The sequence below is a fragment of the Chiloscyllium punctatum genome, chromosome 9, assembly GCF_047496795.1.
Source record: "Chiloscyllium punctatum isolate Juve2018m chromosome 9, sChiPun1.3, whole genome shotgun sequence".
NCBI lineage: Eukaryota > Metazoa > Chordata > Chondrichthyes > Orectolobiformes > Hemiscylliidae > Chiloscyllium > Chiloscyllium punctatum.
The window spans coordinates 53,823,210-53,838,712 of NC_092747.1; the positions used below are offsets into that span (position 1 = coordinate 53,823,210).

General features: G+C 39.3%; 1 protein-coding gene across 6 annotated transcripts in view; it reads left to right on the plus strand.

Annotated features, from left to right (window-relative positions):
* edar (ectodysplasin A receptor) overlaps positions 1-15,503 on the plus strand; it is a 95,588-nt gene that overhangs the window by 48,198 nt on the left and 31,887 nt on the right. For all 6 annotated transcript variants that reach the window (XM_072577540.1, XM_072577537.1, XM_072577535.1 and 3 more), the window contains one exon: positions 5,758-5,939. In XM_072577540.1, the coding sequence (XP_072433641.1) occupies positions 5,758-5,939 (182 nt within the window). The remainder of the gene's footprint in view (positions 1-5,757; positions 5,940-15,503) is intronic.

Consider the following 15,503-nt stretch of genomic DNA (forward strand, 5'->3'; position numbering starts at 1 on the left):
CCTGATTTTCCCAGCATTGATTAACAGATTTGTACTCCCATCTCGTTAGAACATAAAGGAGTTTCTAAAGTTCAAGGGTTACAGTTGAATTCAAGTAATGTTGCGAATAATAATTCCTCTGATTGTTTTCTTGTTATTGACTTGCAATTTTGATATCACAATCATAAAATTTGGGCCAGATTAATCCTTTAGTATCATGAACCCTTTGACCCACATAAGTGCAAAAAGTCATGAAAATAAAAACCCATCAGTGATTTCCTTGACAACAGATTCGAAGTCCAACCTTTATACCCCATCATCATGTCGATGCCATCAGTAATTCATTTCAGTCTCAAGGTAATGATGTAACTGACAGTGATTTTGAAAACCTCTTTCCAGGTGTGAGTTAACAGCTAGGTTTTTGGGTTGGGTAAAGAAGTAATTGCATCTTTTTGTCAAGAAGCTAGTTATTAATGGCAACGTTTCTGGTTAGCAAACAAAAGAAGCCCAAAATAACTGCGGATGTTGAACATCAGAAACAAAAACAGAAATTGCTTGAAAAATGGCAGCATCTGTGGAGAGACAACAGAATTAACATTTCAGATCCAGTGACACTTCTTCACAACATTGGTCACTGTCCTGACGCATTTGTTGGTGGATAACTGATAGGTCCCAAGCAGGTCACCCCCTGGAAGGAGCATGTCACCATACAAATTCAAAGCAGTTGTCACCTTCATAACCACCTGGAGAGGATGGCCTACTCCTGCATTACTGAGGTCCTGATCAAACAGCTTTCACAGTCACATCACAGTGTTCTGGGACATATGATGCCTGCATTGACACTGAGACTCACTCATCCCCAGGAAATGGAGTCATGGCCAAAAAGCACTGATCCTCCTGTGGGCCCACCCATCCTCAGGGTCCCAGCTGCTGTTTAGTCTATCCTGTCTGACCTATTTGTGAATGAATGCTTACGTGTGTGGATTTTAATGGGGTGTGGTTAATGTTCGTAAAGTAGTAATTAATAATCCATTTTGCTACAAGTTAGAGTGTTTGTTACAATAATTTTGCTTTTTGTTTTCTTGTTTATGTTAAAACCTGATGCATGTTTCATTATATTTTAGACAGTGGTCACACTTAGGCAAATTAACAATCCTAGAGATTAAATTACCCATACTTCATATTTGTGATGACTTGTGGAATAGTAAAGTTTGATTTTCAGCACATCCCTTCTATCAGGGTCATGAGACAATTAAAATTGGATGGATTTTTTTCTCACAATTGACAAGAATTGCATACCTGCTAATGAGCTATAATTAAAATTCATTAAAATGTAATTAAAAGGTGAGTGAGTTCAAATTTCAGCATCTAATATAGTCAAATCCATGTCCCCAAAATATTAGCCAAAGGTTTAGGATGGCTAAACCAGTTACAATACCATTACACCAATGCCTCCTCCTCTTCTGTTAGGAATACTGGACCTTCACTTAACAATTCCATTTGCCAAGGTTAGAAAATTACCATGTCATTTTAAAATTAATCCCTTCAAATCCATTTTGATATGAACAACAGACTATTGCCATAGCTCTGTTTTACGATTCAGTGTTTGTAATGTTACCTATTTTGGTTATTATGAGGAATATCAGTGGTCATGGGCCTCATTTACAACTTAACAAGCTTGACTCACATTACAATTAACTGTAATTGTTCTCTCAGATTGGAATCATTATAATGAATTCCAGATTTCAGTTTTATCACATTTCTGTCATAGAATTCACTAACACAGACTTCTTGTTAAACTCTGGAAAACAATGATCTGAAATGTTTACAGAACAAAATTCCTTATTTCAGAAACCCCAGAATTAATTGTGGCTATCCTGTAATGTATTTTGCTTACAAGAACAAGGACTGCGTTGTCTGAAATTACAGAGTCTTGGTGAACAATTGTGTGGAATGCACAACGTTTTCCTCCTAAAGTACAAAATGAAAGAAGTACAACTGAAAATTCTTCCTAATGCCCATGTCTTGTGAATTGTGATAATTCATCAATAGTGTTATTTGAAAAGAACTTTACTATTTAAATCTTTTAAAGCTACTTCCAAACTATTATTTTGTAATGACCAGCAATTTCCTTTGCTAGCATAATTGAATTTTTTGAAAGGTAAGACCAGTTTGTATTAATATAGAGCCTTTCATATCCAAAACAAGCTCAAAACTAATAAATCCAGCATTCTTTTCTACATAGCAAGGTCGTGTAAATGGCATTGAGATGAATGGTGGTTGATTTTTGTTTTACTGCAGTAGTTCAAGAAGGTAGATCACCATAAGTTTCTCCTGTGCAACTAATGATAAACGAAAAATGCTGGCCCTCTGAATCTTGCATTCCCTGAATGATATCTCTATTACAATTACAGTGATATTGACCATAAGACATAGAAGCAGAAATTAGGCCATTCTGCCCATTGAGACTGCTCCGCCATTCAGTCATGGCTGATATGTTTTTCAACTCTGTTCTTCCACTGTCCCCTCATAACCTTTGATCCCCTTGACAGTCAAGAACCGATTTATCTCGCTTTTAAATATACTTTCAAAGATAGTGAAAGATGCATTTAAGCTTCCTAAAGCAAAATAAGGAGCTGCCTTTGGCTGATTAATTAAAGTGTGGATTGTAATTATTTATGTATTTTTGTACATTTCCATTTGAGTTAATGTATGAACTTTTATTAGTTTAAAATAAAAATGCAATGAACTACTTCTCCATTTGAAAAAAGTAGAAAAGTCAAATGTGTGAACATAGTGTGAAGATATAATTTTAAAAATGTAACAAATGCATGGTTTTGTGCAATTTTTAATCCATGCTTGAATTCAGTTTTTTTTCTATTTTGTGCATGTGTTTTGACATATTTGCTTCCTTCTTGCTTATTCAATTGGTAATTAAACATATTCAACTTTTTTTTAAGCTGAAGTCTGTTCTAGATTGAATATATTTAATATTCTTTGTCAATCACAGGCATACTGTTGCTAAGTTACCATGATTATATTCACTCTAACAAATTAACTGTATTTAGAAAAGGAACATATAAGTTACTAGATGAGAAAAGGTCACATTGAAACATAGAAGATACTGATGGATATCAAGATAATGTTTCTTCATGTGCGGGAGATTTGAACCAGAAGTTTGAAAAAGAATTTGGAGATAAGGAGATTTACTTGTCTCTCAGAGGGTAATTAGTCAGTGGAATTCTCTTCCTCAAACAGCACTTGACATGGGGTCATGGTATTTTGTCAAGTTAAGCAGATTTTTGATAGACAAGGGAGTCAAGGTTATACAGGCAGAGAGGAAGGTGGATCTGAAAGCACAATCAAATTAGCCACAATGTTATTGAATTCAGCTTAAAGGACCACTTGTGCTCCTCTGTTCCTACTTTATCTAAGGCAGTGAGATTTTCATGATAGAATTTCAATGATTTATCTTCATGAAGAGGCGAATACATTCACATAATTTTGGGAACATAAATCAAGAAAAATTGGAAAATATTTTCTTATGAAGATCATCAGCTGGCATAATGCACTGAGCAGCACATTTGGAATATCCTGCACTTTTCTGGAATGAGAGGTTGTGGATTCATTTTCATGAATTTTTCCACATGAATTGCCAGTCATTGCCTTTTATGGCAGTGACAACAGGAGTCCAGGAAGTTGAAAGAGGGAATAATAGACTAAAGACTAGTAACAGCCAATGAATAGTATATAGTCCAAGAACATGGTACAAGGATTACACCAGAAGGGAAGAAATTAGTTAAACATGAAGCAGTGGGTCTAAGTTTACTGTGCTAGGTCGTTCGTAGCAGCACAGTGAGGGAAAGAGGTCATCTGGGATGTGAATAAATAATACAAGCACAAGTGTATCTCTTTAACTAATGAGCTTGAATGACTGCGAAATTGATATCGGGGATCAAGGAGGGTGAAGTAAAAGAGTTGATTTCTACATCAAGCCACTTACATTAAAAAAGGCTACATAAAGTGAAAGCAAAATTAGATTAAGAGAAAAAAGATGCATTAAAACAGTACATGCACTTGTACTGTAAAAGTGTCTGGTAGTTTTTGCTTGTGTTGGTATGCGAATACTGAAATTTCACAATATTCAATAAATGCCAACTGTAAAGCAGACAAAGAGATACTTCTGTAAAAGAGTAGTGTAGAATAACTCAGTGCAATTTTAGAATATTCACATTGAATCCAGCTCATCACTTTAGTTGTTATGCCTTTTACATAGAAGTAGGTAACTGTATGAAACCATGTGAATAGTTTTATCACTACTCTTCAATAATGTGTAACAAAGGCCAAAAAATTTAATTCTCTCTGACCCTATCGATTAGCAATGAGTTGGGAGCACCACAATCACCTATGAATTTGCCTTAGCACCTAACAGGCTCTGATATCATGAAGGACTTGATTCATTTTCCAGCTTTTCAATACCAACTTCTGGATATGTTTGTAATGTTTCAGGACTTTAGATTCCCCCTACCCCAATTTGAAAATAATGCCTGGGATGATTTCTGGTTTGAAAACCATGCTGGGTCAATGTCGCTTATCGAATTATAGAATGCCTACAGTGTGGAAGCAGGCCATTTGTCCCATCGATTCCACCACCCCACGAAGATCATCTCACCCAGACCTAGTCCCCTACCCTATACCCGCATTTCCCATGGCTAATCCACCCAGCCTGCACGTCTTTGGACTGTGGGAGGAAACTACAGCATCCAGAGGAAACTCATACAGGCACAAGGAGAATGTGCAAACTTCACACACACAGACACCCGAGGGTGGAATCAAACCCGGGTCACTGGTGCCGTGAGGCAGCAGGACTAACCACTGAGCCACCGTGCTGCCTCATGTGACACTATCTTTAAATATTAAGATGTAATTATGCTCAATGTAAGCTTATTACCAATTAGGGGTGCTGAGCACTGCTGGGAGATAGTGTTACTAGTTAGAGCATCAAAAGGTAGCTAGCAGTCATAATTGAATCTACCATTGTCATATTCGAGAAAATAAGCTGGATTTCAGAGGAGTTGGATGGTACTGTGCCCAATCTTACGGCACAACTCGTGGTGCCAAAAAAAACTCAGCCTGAACAGAAATATTCCAGCTCCTGCAATAAACCTGAAAGCTCTACACCATTAAATTTCAGACTAGTAGGATGTGGCAATATCCAATTTGAAAATTGCTTTTGAGCCCTCCTTAGTCCATTAATAAGATACTCAAAGAGCTTCATCAGTCATTGTTTGAAAGTGAATTCCTAGATTCACACCTGGTACCCTCCTTTTGAAAACAGAGTTGCATTTCAGAAGAATCAGGATCCATTATACTCAGGTAGAATGGTCCCAAAAAACTTAATGTTGCTACAGCTTTTAACAAAAAAGCAATGTTGAAACAGTGTACCAGAAAAGTATATAGTGAGTATACCTGTATTGAATCAAATTAAACAATACTCAACATCAAATTAAATAATCTTTAACAATATTCTACTTCACATCTTCCTAGCACGTCTGTGATGTAAAGAAAAATCAAAACTTCTTTATTCAATTTCATAATCATCAGTAGCGAACAAGTGGAATGAGTGAGTGTATTACAGCATGGGGCGGGAGGGGAGAGTTGTTACTGGTAAAATTGGTGGCCTATTTCTTAAGTTGCACTCCTCGTATACAGACCTTGGCCAGTCAAACTTTCTCATTCCAATCATCGATAGTTCTAATGTGTGTGAATTCTTTTTAGAACTGTGGATATGGAGTTAAGGATGATTCCTATGGCTGCCAACCTTGCCAGAATGGCAAATTCTCAAAGGGTGTATACCAGATCTGCAGAAGACACAAAGATTGTGAGGGATTCTTTCGGGCTACTGTCTTGACACCAGGCACTGTAGAGACCGATGCAGAATGTGGGCCTTGTATCCCAGGGTAAGTATAGTTTATTAAAACATGCTGTTTTTCCTGGAGGTTTGCAGCCCAAACCAGACAAATACTGGTATCATTTTAAACTTCTGAGATTCATTATAGACAAAGAAATTTCAGAAAGCCACATTTGATGGGTTTACAGTGGGTGGTTATATAATTTGCTACACATTCTTGTCAGGAATTTCAGTTGGTTTTATTAGCCACAGGTTGTTAATCTTTTCACCATGTATATGGCATATATTTAATTACTCTATCTTTCATGTAAACATTAAATATTATTTGGGACAATGGCTGGTGCAATTTCAGATTCTTGAAGTAAGATTGCAAGTGCAAAGTAGGCTACCACATCATTATGGTGACCACAGAGGAATATTGAGAGATATGCAGTAGTTGCTGGAAAAATTTAGTTTCAGCTGTATGTCATTCTTCACATCAATCTTGAAAAAACAACAGTAAACCGTTTGAATACGTGATCAGAGTCAAAGATTTGCCTTTTCTCTTGTTATTGGATTCATGTCCACCTAAAGTTTGCAGCAATCCCAAAAGTAGCTTTCCTTTTGTTTACTCATTCATAGCAAGGCCAACATTAATGCCAGTTTTGTTTACCTTTGGGAGGGTAGAAATTAAGAAAGAGATATTTTTATTTTAGATTTTAAATGTATCAAAGGAAATGGGGAGAAAATGAGATAGATCAGCCATGATCATATTAAATGGCGGAGCACATTTGAAGGGCTGAATGGCCTACTCTTGCTCCTAATCTCTATGTTTATATGTAAATGAACTGTCTTCGGAAAAATAACTGAATTGCTTGGGTGGCCATTTCTGAGGCTGGTCAACCACTTTGCTGAATGTGAAGAATCACATATAGGACAGGCCAAGTATTGATAGAAGAACACTTTAATAAATCAGATTGGGTGTGCTTCAGGAATATAACCAGTATCTAAGTTAAATGCATCCATGAACACTGAAAAACATATCCTGTTTTCTACATTTGACATAGATATTTCCACCTGCTACTTTGCAATTGAGATAACATCCTTATAAATGGGTCAGTACTGATAGCAAAAGAAAGCTACTGGTAAATCCAAATTGTGAGATTCACTTCAAGGGTGACATGAGAACTAACAGGGATCAAATTTGTCTTAAGCAGAACAAATCTGCAACCAGTTTTACTTCCAACCCTTAGAGCCTGTTCCAAGCCATTATATTAGATCCTGGCTGATCTTTTACCTCAACTGCACCCTCCTGCTGTATCTATATATCCCTTCATTCCTTTTGGTGCCAAAAATCTATCAGCATTTGAATTGAATATCTGACTCCATTGAGCACCCATAACTCTGAGTTCCAGAATTCCAAAGATTTGGCTGCCCCCTGATACTGAGACAGAGATCCTGTGTTCCAGGCTCTCCAGTCAGGTGAAACATCCTCCCAGCATCAATTTTGTCAAGGCCCTCACTCCACTAAGTTGCATGGAGGCTGGTCCTTGAACTTTATTTTTGTCTTCTATTGAATTTTGGGGGTTTTTACAGTTTCAGAATCCTGAATATCTCATAGAATCCCCACTGTAGGGAAGCAGGCCATTCAGCCCATCAAGTGCACACTAACCCTCCGAAGAGCATCCCACGCAGACCCACCCCATTCCTGTATCCCTACATTTCCCACCTAGCCTGAATATCTTTGAACTGTGGGAGGAAGTCCACACAGACATGGGGAGAATGTGCAAACTCCACGCAGACAGTCGCCTGAGGCTGGAATCGATCCCAGCTCTCTGGTGCTCGGAGGCAGTGGCTCTGGGAGGCAGCTGTGCTGACCACCGAGCCACCCTGCCGCCACGAACTCTGATTAACCCAGTCCCCAGAGATGTTGTAGCACCATGAACACTGAAAAACATATCCTCAACCTTCCCCAATACGAATCCCATGCTGCCTCCACATACCACCATGTGACCCATTCCTCTTCCAGACCACCCATGACCCCGCCATCCCATGTTAACCTGGGAAATATTCATCTAGAAAAGGAGACAGCAGAAGCTGGTTCACTTCACATGTAGGTTGATTTAAATTCCTCAATCCGCATAAGAAGCCATTGTTCTTTTCTACAGGTCAGCAGTACCTCCTTCCTTCATACCCAGTGTAAACCCAACCGTAAAGAAATACGTGCTCCAATTAACATTAGTTGCTTTTAATCACACAAGGAATATGCACATATCCACCACCACCAACCCCCAGACCCACCCCACCCCCTGCCATTTTGCTGCCTCTATGCATTTTCCATTATTAACAAGGTGCAGAAACAAAGCAGCTTCAGTAACTTGGGAAGTTTTTGAAATCCTCATAAAAGTTAAAAAAACAATCAGACATTCAATGTTTCCCTTGAAGAGCCTTGGCCTGCTTACATTCTCATAACACTGTCAATCAAACAGTGAAAGTTAAGGTTCAATTAAAGAAACTATTAATGTATCGTTTTCCTTCCCAATTGTTTGCTGTTTTTGCACGGTCTGTAACTCAATTACAAGCTATCTCCAAATACCAAGATTTCCCAGTCTCTCACCATTTAAAAGATTTTCTACTTTTCCATTTTCCTCCCAAAGTAGAAAGCTCCACATTCTTCTGCGTTATATTTTGCATTCTTGTCCACTTACTAATCAAGATCTACAGCACAGAAAAATACTGTTGGGCCCATTGATTCCTCACTGGTCAGAAACAACCATCTATCTATTCTAATCCCATTTCCCAATACTTGGCCCATAGCAATGTATGCTTTGGCATCACAAGTGCACATCTCGATACTTAGAGTCATAGAGATGTACAGCAGGAAACAGACCCTTCAGTCCAACCCGTCCATGCCGACCAGTTATCCCAACCCAATCTAGTCCCACCTGCCAGCATCCGGCCCATATCCCTCCAAACCCTTCCTATTCATATACCCATCCCACTGCCTTTCAAATGTTGCAGTTGTACCAGCCTCCAACACATCCTCTGGCAGCTCATTCCATACACGTACCACCCTCTGTGTGAAAGAGTTGCCCCTTAGGTCTCTTTTATATGTTTCCCCTCTCACCATAGATCTATGCCTTCTAGTTCTGGACTCCCCAGCCCCAGGGAAAAGACTTTGTCTATTTATTCTATCCATTCCCTTCATGATTTTGTAAACCTCTATAAGGTCACCCCTCAACCTCCGACGCTCCAGGGAAAACAGCCCCAGCCTGTTCAGCCTCTCCCTATAGCTCAAATCCTCCAACCCTGGCAACATCCTTGTAAATCTTTTCTGAACCCTTTCAAGTTTCACAACATCTTTCCGATAGGAAGGAGACCAGAATTGCACGCAATATTCCAACAGTGGCCTAATCAATGTCCTGTCCAGCCGCAACATGACGTCCCAACTCCTGAACTCAATACTCTGACCAATAAAAGAAAGCATACCAAACGCCTTCTTCACTATCCTATCTACCTGTGACTCCACTTTCAAGGAGCTATGAACCTGCACTCCAAGGTCTCTTTGTCCAGCAACATTCCCTAGGACCTTACCATTAAGTGTATAAGTCCTGCTAAGGTTTGCTTTCCCAAAATGCAACACCTCGCATTTATCTGAATTAAACTCCATCTGCCACCTCTCAGCACATTGGCCGATCTGCTCAAGATCCTGTTGTAATCTGAGGTAACCTTTTTCGCTGTCCACTACACCTCCAATTTTGGTGTCATCTGCAAACTTACTAACTGTACCTCTTTTGCTCGCACCCAAATCATTTATGTAAATAACAAAAAGTAGAGGACCCAGCACTGATGCTTGTGGCACTCCACTGGTCCCAGGCCTCCAGTCTGAAAAGCAACCCTCCACTACCACCCTCTGTCTTCTACCTTTGAGCCAGTTCTGTATCCAAATGGCTAGTTCTCCCTTTATTCCATGAGATCTAACCTTGCTAACCAGTCTCCCATGGGGAACCTCGTCTTACTGAAGTCCATATAGACCACATCTACCGCTCTGCTCTCATCAATCTTTGTTACTTCCTCAAAAAACTCAATCAAATTTGTGAGACACGATTTCCTGCGCGCAAAACCATGTTGACTATCCTTAATCAGTCCTTGCCTTCGAAATACATGTACATCCTGTCCCTCAGGATTCCCTCCAATAACTTGCCCACCAATGACGTCAGGCTCACTAGTCTGTAGTTCCCTGGCTTGTCCTTACCACCCTTCTTCAACAGTTATGAGGGTTTCTGTCTTTACCACCCTTACAGCTCCATGAGTTCCAGATTCCCGCCACCCTCTGGGGCTGATAAAGGTTTTCCTCACATTCCCTATAAACCTTCTGCCCTTTACCTTAAACCTATGCCTTCTAGTCATTGATCTGTCCATCAAGGAAAAAAGATCCTTCCTGTCTACTTTAACTATGCCCTCCATAATTTTATACATTTCAATCATGTCCCCAAATCTCCTGTGCTCATTTTGCAACCCCTTTGCATCTAACTTTGTATTGACATTAAACTTCAATACATTACCTTTGTCCCATCAGTTAAACTCATTAATGTAAATAGTAAATCTTCTGGCCTCAGCCACTTTCTCTGGCACAGACTCCCACAGGCTCACCACTTGCAGTGTGGAAAGATTTCTCCTCATCTCAGTCCTAAATGGCATACCCTATATCCTCTCAGAGACTTAGACCACTCTATACCCATGTACACACATATGCACTCTCTCTCACAGACACTCACAACCCCCCACCTCAGACACGCACACACACTCCCACCCCCTCACAGACTTAAGACACTCTACACTCACTACACACATACACTCTCTCTCACACTCACAACCCCCAACCCAGACAGACAGACAGACACACACACACACAAAGACCCACATGCACACATATATTTTGCGGGGTGAATTTGTACTTGCAGAGTTACATTGTACTTTGCTCAAAAACTGCATGGATTCATGTAAAACTCTGTTATCTCACTTTTTAGATTAGAATCAATCTAAACATCATGGCATAGACAGAGAACACAGGGGGCTAACACCTTCAACATAATGTTTAGCTAACATCAATTGTTACAGCTAACCTGAGAATGCAACTTTTAAAAAATGATTTTGTGATTTACACGTGAAAGAAGTGAAACTATCATGGTATTTGAACAGATGAAAGACTCAACAGACAGTTAAGGTATTTTTCAATAATTTCAGTTACATCACACTGTAAACTTTTGCTTTAAATTCTGTGCCTTATAATTGTGTCCTTCACAATCACCTGATCAAGGAGCGGCGCTCCGAAAGCTAGTGTGCTTCCAGTTAAATCTGTTGGACTATAACCTGGTGTTGTGTGATTTTTAACGAAAGGGATTAAGTTAAAAGCAGGGAGGTTATGTTGCAGCTGTACAGGGTGCTGGTGAGGTCACACCTGGAGTATTGCGTGCAGTTTTGGTCACCTTACTTGCGAAAGGATGTACTGTCACTAGATGGGGTACAGAGGAGATTCAATAGTGTTATGGACTAGGCCAGACCTTTCAAAACATCCTCGAGCAGGCAGCCCAAACCATAATTTTGCAATTTGTTTCAGTAAATATACAGTGAAAATTACCTGGATTAAGTTAGCGAGGTTAACTACCGGGTTTAAAACGGACAAAAAATTTATTCACAAAATTACACAATGAAACATGAAGAACAGAATAAAGTACCCCTACAGAACCCAGTCTAACCAAACTAGACTTAAGTATGCTATTCCAAATATACACAACAGTCCCAATGAGCAAACCCCCTTTAAAATGCAGTACAGAAAAGGATCAGATGCTTACAGTTTGAAGTTAGAAGTGAGAGAAGAGAGTTTCCACACAGCTCACTGTTGAACTCCCAACCAGTTCTGGACAAAAATAAATTGCTCAGCTAGAGAGCTGACCACTCCCCTTTCATTCTACAGGTCACTTCTAAAGCATGACCACTTTGGCCTGGAATCTCATCTGCTTACATATAAACAAAAAGCCTCTCAAAATCCTTTTAGTCTCAGCACCAAACCCCATCTGAATGGAGCCCGACCTGGTTTATTACCCCTCTGAAAACAATCAAGGACAGAATATCACTGAGCCATGGAACAGCTTTTAGAAAAATAAGAATTAGCTTTGTGACACCTGCCCCCTTAAAAGAATGAACCATCAATACCAAAAGATGGCCTCATTTTTAACCCTTCAAAAACCCAGTTAGTAATCTAAACACACATATACACTATACTAAGTATAAACATGCACAACCACATGCAAATTCAGGCAGCGGTACACCCCACCCCCACCCCACAACCGAATGTTTTGGCGACCTGCCACATGCACAATTGTCAAATTGAATGGCTGCAACAACAAGCTCCATCTAAACAGTCTGGTATTTTTGTCCTTAAATGTTTCCACAAATGTCAATTTGTAGTTGTGATCAGTGCATACGATTGTGTCAGATGTTTTGCTGATAATATAAATGCTGAAATGTTGTAATGCCAACACCAAACTTCAAGTCTCTTTCTCCATTGTTGAATATTTCTGTCGATGAAAATTCAATTTCCTGGAAAAATACCTGATGAATCTTTCTATTCCCACATCGTCCTCCTGCAGGAGAACCGCACCGACATCCACATCACTGACATCGATAGCCATCTTGAAAGGCTTCATGTAATCTGGTGTGGCTAATAATGGGGCAATGGTTAACACAGTTTTTAGGCTGTCAAATGCCTTTTGGCAGTCCACTGTCCGCTGAAACGTTTTGCCCTTTTTTAACAATTCGGTGAGTGGAGCAGCCACACTGCTAAAGTTTGGCACAAGCTTTTGGTAAAATCCATTCAACCCCATGGACCATGGGACTGCTTTTTTAGTCGATGGTGGGGGAGATTCTCCAATTACTTTTGTTTTCGCATCCTGTGGGGCCATTTGTCCATGTTCAATAACATGGCCCAGGAAGGTCACTTGGGCTTTGGAAAATTCACTTTCAGCAACGTTTACCACCAAGCCAGCCTTCCCAGGTCAAACAAACAAATCTGATAAATGCTGTAATTGTTCCTTTCATGAGTGACTAAAAATTTCCTGGGCATCAATATACATCACACAATTGGATAATCCGGCAATTACCTTATCAGTCAGTCTCTGAAATGTGCCCAGAGCATTTTTCATGCCAAACGGCATGACTTTGAACTGATATAGTCCATTTGGTGTTACAAAAGCCGAAATTGCCTTTGCTCTCTCTGACAGAGGTACTTGCCAGTAGCCTCTGAGCAAGTCCCAGTTAGAAATATAAATTGCTTGTCCCATTTTTTGACATAGTCTTCCAACCATAGAATTGGATATGCATCAGTCTTTATAACGGCGTTGACTTTGCGATAGTCCACAAAACCGTTGGGTACCATTGGGCTTTGGCATCATGACTACGGGTGAGCTCCAGTCACTGAAACTCAATTCAATTATGCCATCTTGGAACATGCACTGTATCTAAACCAGTGCCAACTTTAGAGGGTTATGCCTATAAAGAGGTTACTTAATCAGAACAGCATTTCCTTTCTCTACATCATGCACAATTAGGTTAGTACTTCCCAGTTTATTTCTGTATATCTCCCCATGTGATAGTAATAACTCTTTTAGGTCATTTTGATTTTCTTGTAGAAGGTAATGCAATAATTTATCCCAATGTTTGACAACTTCCTCATTGTCCAATTTAATATGAGGAAAGTCCAATTCAGAATCCTCTGAACTTGGTTCTTCCTTCTGTGTTTTAAACATTAACACCTTCTCCTCTTGCTTTTCTTCTCTATCAAAATACCTTTTGAGCATATTCATGTGGCACACTCTGTGAGATTGCTTCCTGTCTGAAGTCCTTAACAAGTAGTTCACCTCACTCAATTTCTTCTCAATTCGATATAGTCCACTTGCTTTTAAAGGCTCACGTGTTACTGCAAGTAACACCAATACCTTATCCCCAGTTGCAAAATTGTGAATTTGTGATTTCTTATCCGCTTCCTGTTTCATTGTATGCTGCGATTCTTTTAAATGCCGTCTAGACAACTCTCCAGCTTTATTTAGTCATTTTCTAAAATGTGATACATAGTCAAATGGGTGGTCTCTGAATTCTAACTTACTAATTTCACCTTAATCAATTTTAACAGTCCTTTTACTTCATGCCCAAAAATTAATTCAAATGGACTGAATTTGGTCAATTCATTCAGTGCATCTTTGATTGCAAAATGTACAATCTCTGTGATTCCGGAGAGTATGCAGTAGATTTTAATTACTTTATTCCCAAGTTATCCATAACCTCCTTGAATAGTTTGGATGTGAAGTTTGATCCTTGATCTGACTGGATTTCTATTGGCAGTCTGTATCTAGTAAAAATATTAAGTAATTCTTCTATAACCCTTTTTGCTGTGATGTTGCATCACGGGATTGCCTCTGGAAGTCGACACATCCATTATTGTTAATAAATACTTATTCCCACTTTTGTGATAAGGGACCTATGCAGTCAATGAAAACTCTTGTGAAAGGTTCCTCAAATGCTGGAATAGGTAATAAAATTGCAGGTTTTTTGCTTGTAGTTTTCTGATTAGCTGACATGTATGACACATCAGGCAAAATTCAAGTACATCTTTGTGTAGTCCAGGTCAGTAAAAATGTTTTTGTATTTTAGCCTATATTTTCCTCTAAATTACCTCCAAGTAGTAGCTCATGCGCTACTCACAGCACCTTCTTTCTCTACCCTACTGGCAAAACAATTTGATGAATCTCCACCCATTTCTCATCTGCTTGAATTTGTGATGGTCTCCATTTCCTCATTAAGACATCATTTGTTCAGTAATAACACACAGGAATGCATTCACTCTCCTTTGTAAATGCCCTTTGATATAACTGTTTTAAGTTATCATCTTTCTGCTATAATTCAATCAGCTTAGAAGAGTTAAAGATACTTGCATGTTTACTCATTTGCTCCTTCTCTGTGCCACGTATCTGATAAAAAAAATCAGATAACACTATTCCAGCTTCCTTATTTGTGCCTTTTGATCCCTCTTGTATCAGCCTGTGCCTCTGTGATCTTGTGATCACATAATCAGGGAAAATTCCTGGATAAACATTCTCCATGTCTTCAGTTGCCCACGTCTCCACTAACTTTTCAACTAGAGTACGCAGCACGCCTACTGATGAATCAACTATATTATTTGCAAGGACAAATTGTATTCCTGGAGCTAAGAGTTTGTCCAGTACTCCTACCACAACTTTTCCAATCTTCTCTGGACTTTCTAGCCATACTTTACACAATTGAGCACTTTTTGTCTCACCATGAATTTCTGTTATCAGTACCTTTTCTGGAAATAGTCTCTCAGGAGCACATATCTCCTCATCCTTCAGCATTGCAGACTGAGAGGATCCTGTGTCCCTTAATATTGTAATCTCTTTACCCCTGGCCTATGAGAATAAACCTTACCCTTCTATGTATATATTTTTTAAGCAGATTGTCACTTCCTCCTTAATCAAACTCTGATCATCTTGTACACTCTGAGGCAGTTGTCTAACTTCCCTTCTGCTTTTTGTTACTAATCCAACAAAACTTCCAGATT